Here is a 10,769-nt window from a genome sequence, read left to right as displayed (position 1 = left end):
TCAGTGTTTGCTTTTACTTCTCTCTCTTTTTTTTTTTAATCCTCCAGTTGTTGAATCACTTTACAGCAAAATGCTAACTTGTCTCACACAGTAATTGCATTACTTGGTGCTTGTTATCCTGTTACGTCATCTATCTATCATCTGTCCCAGCTGCCTTAGAAGCTACAAAGTCTTTACTCATTTAAAACATCTGCGTTTAAGAATATTAATGTTTATAAAGTGTATACTCCCAATACTAGCAGCTCTGATAGTGAAATTGGATTTTAAATTCCTGGTTTGATCTAGGGTGTTCAGATTCATGGAACTTTTCAAACACAGCATCCTGCACACAAATGGATTGAATTAGACAATATCATTACCTCAATTAACTCTATTCTCAGATGTAATCAGGTTTTCAGGTCATTATAGGTTTAATTTAGGTATCCTAAGTCATTTTACATCTACAGGGAGAACTATTGTTCTGCTGTACAATTTTAACCTGTCTGAAATCCTCCTGTTATCTGTCCAGTCACCTGGTGCCTCCTCAGTGCCTTCCTTCATTGTTGTTGGTTGAAGTGAAGAAAGTGAGTGATAACCAGGCAGACCTTTTCCCCTCTCTCTCTGTCACTGTAAATTGAGCTGCTACATGACAGTGCCATTACCTCCAGCTGCCAGGGCTAAATCAAACACTTAAGTGTCTGAGTGATTACTCACACTTCTCACAAGTGTCCTTATTCTCCCCTCTTTCTTATAGGTTCCTTCTGTCTCCCCTTCAGGATGGAATCCTTTTTCTGTTAGATAAAATCTTGCATGAGATTTTTAACACAATGAACTACACATAAGCAACCACAAAAGTGTAACAATCTCACTGCAACAATAAAATAAAGATGTGAAATTGAAAGAAAGGAGTAGAAAACCTGTGAACAAACTAAAGAGACGAGCAAGCAGCACAAATCAAGATGACAACTGACAAACTGTCTATCTTCACTGACAGTCTTCATTTAATGTATTTCAGGCAATAATATGTGTTAACCATATGACAAGTGATGTTCCGTGTTCACAAAACTCAGGTTTTGATCACATCTTCACAAGAAATGTAATCTTAGTAAATCGCTGCAAACGAAGATATGGATGACCTTCACGGCTGTGCTGTTTCTCTTTATACTTGTGTTGGAGAGGGATTTGATGAGGTAAACCAGTCGGCTTAATGGCAGATGTTTTTCGTTTTAAGAATATTTCCCAGACTCTTAAGGGTCGAGTTCATTTTGCAAGACATCTGTTGTAGAGATGATTTTAGTTTTTAAAGCCAATTTGACTATTAAAAGAAGTGTGACAGCACCTGGTTGCCATCATTTTGAAGAAATGTTTAGCAGTAACTATTTTGTGCTTCGGCACAATTCACCGTGGGACTTGTTTCTATCCTTAAAAAAGGTGCTTTATGTTCATCAGTGTATCAAAGTAAAGAGTCTTTCATTGTAGATTTTACTGACAGAGATTCATGGGGACACTGATACAGATTAATACACTGTAAGTAGGCAGTTTAAAGGTGACGCAAAAACACATTTCAGTAGATTTACAATTTTTGTCTGTTCAGATGTGGTATCAACATGAGTTCTGGGGGATCCAATCACATATGGACAGTTCTAAGTATAGGATGCATTTTACATCAGATCAATCACCACATTTGGACCGCATATGACCAAACAAAGCTGTAGGCAAATATGTCCTGGCCCACATTAAAGGACCTCCTACTCAACTGGAATCCTCTTCACAACAAGGAAAAGAAAGCCACAACAACAGACAGAATTGATTAAAGGCTGTCTGATTTCCAATTGGTTCAGTCTAATGTAAATTATGTGTTTGTTCACATGCTCTTTCAACAGACCCAACTATTTATCTAGAAATCACATTATCCCTAGACTCCCTTAAAAAATTGCACAATTTTGATAATAGCTGCATGCAGATAAACTTTAAAAACTCTGAGAAAGGGCTTTGGCAAATTCAAAATAATAATTTGTACCACCTTGTAATTCTAGCATTAAATAAAATACGTTATGTTGTTTCTGCCTTGTTGAAAAGGTCAGTCGCAGCCTAACTATACCAGTCTTTCTGCTGTCCAAAGTGTGTATTACTTGCCAAAATTTTGCAGCTGTTTTAACATGCTGTTTCACCTAATTTCATCATTTATACAACATTTAGGAAGACAACATTTTATTTACATTAAATTTAACATATTTTAAACACAGTAAACATTAACAAATAAGAACTTTGTCTCCTGTGGAAAAAGTCCCAAGGCTCCCTTAAAAATTGCTAAATTTCTTGATATGTTGCATTAAAAACAACATTATAAACTTTGTTAACTGCTGTCATTAAGAAATTCTGAAATATTTTGCTCTTTTTGTAAATTTGGAAGGTGTTATACATTGATATTTCTTTCTTTGGGTAAAACGTGTCATTATATTTTCCCAGTGATGTAAATGTTTTTTAGCATATACAGAAATGGTCTTCGAGAGTCATTTTAATGCCAGGTGTGAACTGATGGACTTAGACCTGTCCACTTGTGATGAGATCATTGAGGACAGATAATATAGGTAAGAACACAGCCTTGGAATGTAAGGTCAAAGAGATGATGTAACCTAACTCACATAAGCATTGATTATGTCTGACTTGAACATAATTTTCACACATGTTGTGGGTCTGTAGTCTTAAAACTTCCATCCTTGTAGAATTAGTTTTCACTCTCACCCCAGCTGCTGCTGTTCTCTCTCCCCTGCACTCACTCAGACATCATGGTAAAACCCTCGGATTACATGTTAATGTGATTTGATTTAGTAGTTTTCCTCAAGACAGCAGCTTTGCAAACTTTATACAAACAAAATCTCTCTACAGCCTGTCCCTTTCTCTTTCTCCCTCTCCTTATCGCCATATCTCTCTCTCCCTGTTCTGTCCATCTCCTACGCCACAGTGGCCCCAGTGTGCCTCACATTATCATTTCAGAGAACACACACACAGCGCATGCACTGCATCACAGATGGGTCGCACTGTCTCTTTCCCACAGATGAATAGGTAAATATTTACTTTCCCAGATTGTCTTTCTTCCACTCTCATCCTTCTATCCTTCTACCGGTCTTCTTCCTCTCTACACTTCCATGCTACACTCCTGTCATTTTTCAGGGCTCTTCTGTCCCACCGGTCTCGCCTTCATCTTATCACAGAGGGCGCTCACAGGCATCTGTTGTGCAAACATGCCCACATATTAGTGCACATATTTTGAATGTATGATGAGGAGGATGGCTGTATGTATATGGAAAATCATACGGACATATGCATGTATGAGGCATCAGCAAGCAAAGAGTTGATAATAATTGTGCTGAAGACAATGGCGTGTTTTATGAAGCTTAATTCAGCCCACTGAGGTAGCTGGAAGACTGACTGTGTGCTTATCTCGAGTTTTAATTAAAAGACTTTAGTCTCCTATTAACACATTGCCCCTGTGTAAATGCTAACTCAGAGTGGTAACACACCATGGCTAGTGGAGGCTACTGTCTTCAGGGAAGTGGTCTCTTTGCCCACATGGGGCAGGGGAAGAAATGACAGCAACAAAGCACACACACAAACTCACACCTCTGTTGGTCTCTTTTGTTTTGTCTTTGTACTCTGAAATAGCTACAGGAAATACAGCAGGAGCAACTGACTGCTAGCTGTTTCTAAAAATTGGTCCTCCTGTCTCTCATCATGCAGTGTGTGTAATATATTTACAGGTGCATTTTACTTTCCATTGAAAGAGACCATTGTCTCAGAACGTGTCAAACTGAGAACTGATTAAATATGTCCTTCATAAACAGACATTTAGGATTCATATAATGATAAGTTTGTTAACCCCTATTTGTCTATACACATATGTTCACAAACTGTGACGTCCATATTTTTTATTTTTTATTTTACATCCAACATGTGTAAAAGTCCTTCTCTTGGTATTTTTTTCCTTTGTCTCCTATACAGCATGTAATTGCTCTTTTCTTTATTTCTTTTTTTGTGTGTAAATACCACTTCCTCTGATATCATTCCCTAATCAATACCAATTGTTGTTAATTCTTTCTCCAGGCCTGACACACTGGACATTGTCTGATTTCATAGCTTTTGTTAATCTCCTTTCCACACACTACAGAGACTCGTCTTAAGCAGTGTTTTTTTGTTTTACTACGTATCCAGTTCTGAGTTAACTCTTTTTTTAAAAACATGAGTATTATCAGATAGGTCTTGGTTGAAGGTGACAATTCCCAACATACAGTGAGTCTGCTGTGTTTAACAGGAATTTGCTGTGATGCTAAATGGGATGGATGGATATAAAACTGACAGGCTTGTTTGGAGAAAGAAGACACTCATCCACTGTTAAAATTATGTCCACTAGGTTAGAAATACAGATAATTTTTTTTAGTTTAAAAATAGCTTTCTCAGTTTAATTGAAAGCAAGTTGAGCTGACACCTAATCTGTCTCCTGTCTTGATATTCTCCTTTTCTGTCTCCGTCTTTGCCTCTATCTGTTCCTTGCTCTCTGTTTTTAGAAGAGGTGAACCATAACATCATGCATTTCCCCTCTCATTTTTAACAAGGCGAGTATCAGTGTGGTTCTTGTTCATTAGTATCACACATCACACCTCCATCACCCTTAGATCTGGGAGAGACAGAGGTGTCAAAATGACAGTGTGTGTGCGCGCATGTTTTTGTTCCCTCTGAGCCTCCACCTTAAGAAAATCCATGAAAGCCAATTCACACCAGTCTCTCTCCCTGCTCTTTTCTCTGAGTATTCTATCTCCATGTGTTACTTTGCACCCCTAGCCCGGATTGCAAATTTTTTCCAGCAATGGTGTACATTTTCTTACTGCAAGAATGAAAAGGACACACTGGCTACCTACAGTTCATACCTCCTCACCACCATTACCACCAAAGGGCCTACACAAATTGGATATACAAGCCGTGGGGAGATGCAAAAGACAGTTATCTATTGAGGCCAGAAAAAAACCTGCTTGTTTGTTTTGCTAATTTTATTTACCTTCCCTCCCACTGCTATTAATGGAATCGCTTGGGGGAGTCTATTATAGATATTTTATACTCTGGTGACGAGTGCATTAAATGGCAATAAATAATGCAAGTTTTTATTTGTATTATTATTTAATTTATTTAAACTTTCATCCCTGTAGGAGAAGAGTGTTTTGTGTGATCAGGTCCTTGCAGTGGCTGCACAACATTTCTCAGATGTGGCTTTTGGACTTACACCACACACCTGCAAAAAGTTGTTTACTGATTACCATAATGTGGCTAAACACAGAAGAGAACCTTGGCTCCAAACTAAATCTTCCCATTTTCAGGATGCTTTACTTGATTAATTATTGTAGAAAGCCTACAGGCAGCAAATTGTCCTCTGTTTACCTAACAAAGTAAAGGATTTAAACTATGGATTTTTTGTGAAATACTCAGGGGGTTTTGAAGCACTGCTTGAGGGGATTCAAGTACATTTTAATCACAAATCGAGAATTATTCATTTATTCATCCATTTCTACATTCCATGCTCAGATTTTAGTTTTTAATTTATTTAGTTTTACTTTTCCATAGGGGAGTTGTCAGGCAGATCTAAGAGGTCAAGGATGCCTTTGCCTGCAGGCCATTGGTTAATATTAATGACCAGCAGCCAATTGAAACTCATCAATAGGTCAGGGGTTATCATGGGGTTGCAGATGCAGGAAGTTAATGTAATTAAAGATGCATCATGTTGTCGATTGCTGAGAAAATGTCTTTTCCACTCTTTTCTTAATGTCTTTGTTGAGCTGTCTTTGTCGGCCCTGTCATGTTTACTTATGCGTGTGTTTGTTTCTTGTCTTGTCTTAATTTGTCTTACAGTTGTCAAAGATTTAAAAAAAAAAGATAAAATATTCTTCGTGATTTTAGATTTCATCCAAATTCTGTCCTTGTTTCTTGTGAACACATTGGCAACCAGGCATTGAATCTGTAATAGCATGGAACATATAAGCTCAGTGAAGGAATTACAAAATTGAGACTGAAATTCTTGGTGAAAAATGAGTTGGGAGTGAAACACTGGCAAGAATACAGCTACAGATATAGCTTAAGGATTGAATTGAAAGACGCAAGCCCAAATTACTGGTGATTGATAGTTTACTCAATCACTATGGCCTTCCTCTTCCAGTTCCTCAAAGATTTTTCAAAGGAGATCTGTTCAGTTAGATCTGTTGGAACGCTAACTTGTGCCACTTTGCTGGTCAGAATAATGTTGTGAATGAAATAATCTTTCCAGCAGAGGTCCTATATTGGTAATTTACAGCTACATGAAGGTAAATGCCTTTGGGATCAATCCTCATCATTGAAACTGTATGCCAGCATGTCAAAACTGCATACATATCAATGGGAATGTCAAGTGGGTACTCAAGACTAGAGATATGTGGTCTTCTGACTGACAGCCATGCCTTAGCCTTGAAGTTCTTTCACAAGCTGTCCAACTGCTGTCAATACATACGAAACATATAGAACTAATCAATGCATCTATTCCCACATCCTACTGGCTACAATTAATCCAATGAGCCAACTGGTCAATAATCAATAGGTATTGATTGGCAGCAGAGGGTGCTAATCAGGATTTGATTGGTCAAATGAGTCCATAGGGAGAGGCTTTAGCTGTCTTTAATGCTATTGTGCCTCACGTGTTTTTTCAAGGGCACATAGCAACAGTGGGAAATATCTGAAATTTACAAACTTCAGAGTAATTTAATCAAATAATCAATTTTGTTCATTTTTATGGGTTGGTGTCCCTAGGAGATACCTCTAGAATGAAGATTGTTGCGCTCCACGATGCTCCCTGATTAATTTAATAACCAAAGTGAACATATGTTATGTGGTGTTTTGTACAAAACAATTTAAAATAATAAACAATTGTTTCTTGTGATGCTATTATTTTGTTTTAATGTCGTCAAAGGAGCTTTGTTGTTATTTCTCTACAACACCAGATGTTAAGCAGAAGTTAAGTTCCTTTCTCAAGGGAACCTCAATAGCACTTATTTTTATGTATTTACAGCAAAAAAAAGATAAATAACAGAAACATATATATTGCCTAAAAGGCTCTCTTTTTCTCTCTATTTTAGGGTCCCAGGGGTAACCATTGCCACAGATATAATCTGTGGTTTTCCTGGAGAGACAGAGGAAGACTTCCAAGAGACAATGGACCTGGTGAAACTGTACCAATTCCCAAGTCTCTTTATCAACCAGTTCTACCCCAGACCTGGTACACCTGCTGCAAAGATGGAGCAAGTACCAGCACATATGGTGAGTGTAGACAAAGAGACAGACCCTTTTACCACTAATCACCCAACATATCTGATTTGGGGCTGGATTTAGCTGCTCATGTGGGAAAGTAATAGAGATATGAGAACAATTCAGCTCATCTTAACACACAGTATTCAAAATACAGAATGTTTGATAGCATAAGATCTTGAACAGACAGTAACTACTAGTAGGGAATACAGTAGTAACCCAGTTAGGGATATCAGCTTTGAAACCAGCAAAATAGGAAATAAGAAATTCACCAAATCATTCATTATAACAGAAGCTGTAATATGAGCAGTAATACATAGTTATTAAAGGAAAATATATTCAAACTGACTCTAGGCTCATGTGAATGTACTGTAAGTGTACACACAAATTTACACGTGTGTGTGTGTGGGTTGAGGAGACACAGGCCAGCCTCCTGCCATCTAAAAATGTAAAAGCCTGTTCCAGTTCTGTCATGACTTCTTTAGGAATTTTAATATTACTAATCCTTAAAGACATTACTGTATTTGGGGGCGTGTCTGTCGCCTTCAGCCAGACAGACACATACAGTACACATACTGTATGAAAACAGTTTTAAAGTATTAATGTGTAAATGTTTAAATGTTAAAGACTTGCGTTAGAGTTAAACATTTGATGTTGGCAGTGAAGTAGTACTACAAAATCCAAATCTATCTATAAATACAAGGAATCTCTGTCTGTCTGTGTGTGTGTGTGTGTGTGTGTGTGTATGTGTCTGTTAGTCAAATATCTCTGCGGATCAGGATCACACTGACCTGAGACTTTCAACATGGCTGCTGCGTGGTTCAGTGGTGTGCATCTAATCATTTGCTTGGACTGCAATGATACCGTGAATAAATAATTTCATAAATGCTTTACAAATTCCGCCGAGCATTGTCCACCGGAGCCACCACAGTCACGTGTGCACCAGAGCCAATCACTGCAGAGCTCAAGCCCACGACATACCTGAAGAAACAAGCGGATTTATACCTGCAGCAGAGCGAGCTGGACCGGGATTTTGCCGCGGTTCGGTCCCGTTCTCTTCTGTTCTGTGCATCTAAACTGACTGTTGTGGATTAATGAGATTAAACGAGTCCAGACCGAATCTGTTCGGGTCTGAGGAGATCTGGAGACGCGCGGACAACAAAGTGGAATCAGAATCTGTGGATGTTCGTGTGTAGCTAGCCGCTAGCTAGCCGCTAGCTGCTAGCGGCTAGCTACACGGCCCACCTCCCGAGGCGAAGGACCGGACGCATCGGCACGTCCAAAACCAGACCTAGGGTAAATAATGTCCGCCACGCTTTTTCGCTAACATCGCCGTCACGTTTGCTTTGTTTCTGGTGCAGAAAGAAACGGTAAAAACGGGCTTTTGTCACGAAAGTGTCCAAGCAGCAAGTTTGGTTGTTGAGGAACAGGAAGTTGTGGGAGGGACCTAGGCGGATGATTGACAAGCAACAACGGTCGGACAGCGGTATTGAGAGTTGAGAGATTTGTGACATTTAGCGTGTTTGGAGTGTGTAGTTAGTGTGTTATGTAGTGTTTGGTGTAGTGTGTTTAGTGTGTAGTGGAGTCGGTTTTTCGTTTAATGAGTCAGAACAATGAGAAGATGCTGAATGTGGAGCAGGCAGTGCAGCTCTCAAGGAGCACAGGCAGACCTGAGCATTGCCTGTATTTAAATGTAAATAGTTACATATAACTTTGTAAATGTTTTAAATTTATGCACAAATTTAGCAAACAACAATTTATATTTGCATTATAAGTAAAAAAAAAAAATGGTTTGTTGTAAATATGTTTATTTGTGGTTTTCACAGTAAAAAAATCAAACTTTTTCTACTCGGATTTTATGTTTTTTTTTGTGATTTTAGGTCCATTGTGTTAATACAGTTTGTCAAAATAAAAAAAAATAACTGTACAGTCACACGTGAGGTTGTGCTGAAAATAATGACACCAAGTAAATAGTTTTTAAGGTGAAATATAAGGGCAAAATCAAAAATAGTCAAAAACAGCCAATTATACCCTGGAATATCGGATTTCACAACAAACCTAAATATCCCTGACGTCCCACCTTCAAACACAGCCTCATTTGGCCATCCATGAAAAAGCTCCTTAACCTCCCACTTTTTTTATAGGAATACACTTTTGTTACGGGCACTGCACTAGTTTGTTTAAAGTGGAGAATACCTTGGCGGGGCTGGGTTGAACAACAGGTAACTGACTGTGATTGGATAAGATAGAGAATCAGTCTTAATGCTGCAGTATTTATCAGAATTGCCATAGAGAGAGAGTTGACACTCTTCCCTAAAGATTGTAGATTGACGTTTTCTTGAAACAGTTGATCTAGTGAGATAATTCAAGACAGGCATTTTCAAATATTTTTTTTTTACCTGGACTGACACAAGTCAGAAGTTTCTTTGAGCTTACATCCAAAGGCTGTTACTGAAGTAGAGTAACTGCAACACATTGTCTCCTGGTAGTTCCCACTTCATTTGAACCTTGTATTGTTCTCTCTATAACACACATCTCTGTTTTCCTCCCTTACTCTCTCCCAATCAGCTGCTAAATGAAACAATTACCGGCTAATGAAGCCATAATTGTTGCGAAAGACGTGTGTAAGCGAGAAAGCAAAAGCGAGAGAGTAACACCGATTTAAAAAACACCGCCATCAGCAGCTCCAGGGTTTTCTTGACCTTTTGCCTCATGGGTTTCTCCGAGCCACAGTCATCTGCAAGATAATTGTGAAATGTAAATTAACAGCTTTCTACAGCCCCTGCAGTGTATCCTTAATGGTACTTTATGGTCATTATTTTCATTATGTTCTTCTTGACCGTGGATTGATTCACAATTTTACGTACATATTTTAGTTACATACTACAAGAGTTCCTTCTATATGACCTACATGTTTAAACAAGACTATTAGCGACAGGACTGGCTACGTCTGTGTAGTATGGTAGTCTTAGTTAGTTGTAATGCCTGTCACTGGCTTTGATATCCTGCAAATAATTAGGCATTAAACTAAAACTATTTTCTATGGCAAAGTGCTTAGGATAAATTGAGGAGTCTCGCTGCCTGAGAAAAAGCTGCTCTATTGTCTGTTGGTACGTGGCAGATACATCTGTATTTCCTCATGGCTTCAGACAAAACTGGCATATTATAACTTTACATTTTATGTTGGCCTTGCCATTGAGCCATATCTTGGCTTGTTATTATAATTACATAAAATGACTAGTTAATATTGATAACTTAAGCTTAACAAATGTGCTATTACCGAGCAACCAAATCTGTTAGCTATGGACTTACAGCTAACAAATAGATACCTGCTAGCTAGCTGTGCTTGAAACAGAAAAGTAGTGTTAAAATTTGTCATGTATATTTCTTTTTGCCTGCTTACCACACAAATACAGGAACCTGTCAAGATCTTTGCATCACAAAGCAGTGATGCTGATACGGTTTTTGTC

General features: G+C 38.3%; 1 protein-coding gene across 1 annotated transcript in view; it reads left to right on the top strand.

Annotated features, from left to right (window-relative positions):
* The window catches only part of cdkal1 (CDK5 regulatory subunit associated protein 1-like 1), a 238,241-nt gene that overhangs the window by 151,401 nt on the left and 76,071 nt on the right, over positions 1-10,769 (top strand). Inside the window, exon 10 of the mRNA XM_030393565.1 lies at positions 7,131-7,311. Coding sequence (XP_030249425.1) covers positions 7,131-7,311 — 181 coding nt within the window. The remainder of the gene's footprint in view (positions 1-7,130; positions 7,312-10,769) is intronic.

The sequence above is a fragment of the Sparus aurata genome, chromosome 17 (genome assembly GCF_900880675.1).
Source record: "Sparus aurata chromosome 17, fSpaAur1.1, whole genome shotgun sequence".
Lineage (NCBI taxonomy): Eukaryota > Metazoa > Chordata > Actinopteri > Spariformes > Sparidae > Sparus > Sparus aurata.
Note: the sequence above shows the minus strand (reverse complement) of the source record. Positions and strands in the feature narration are given on the sequence as shown.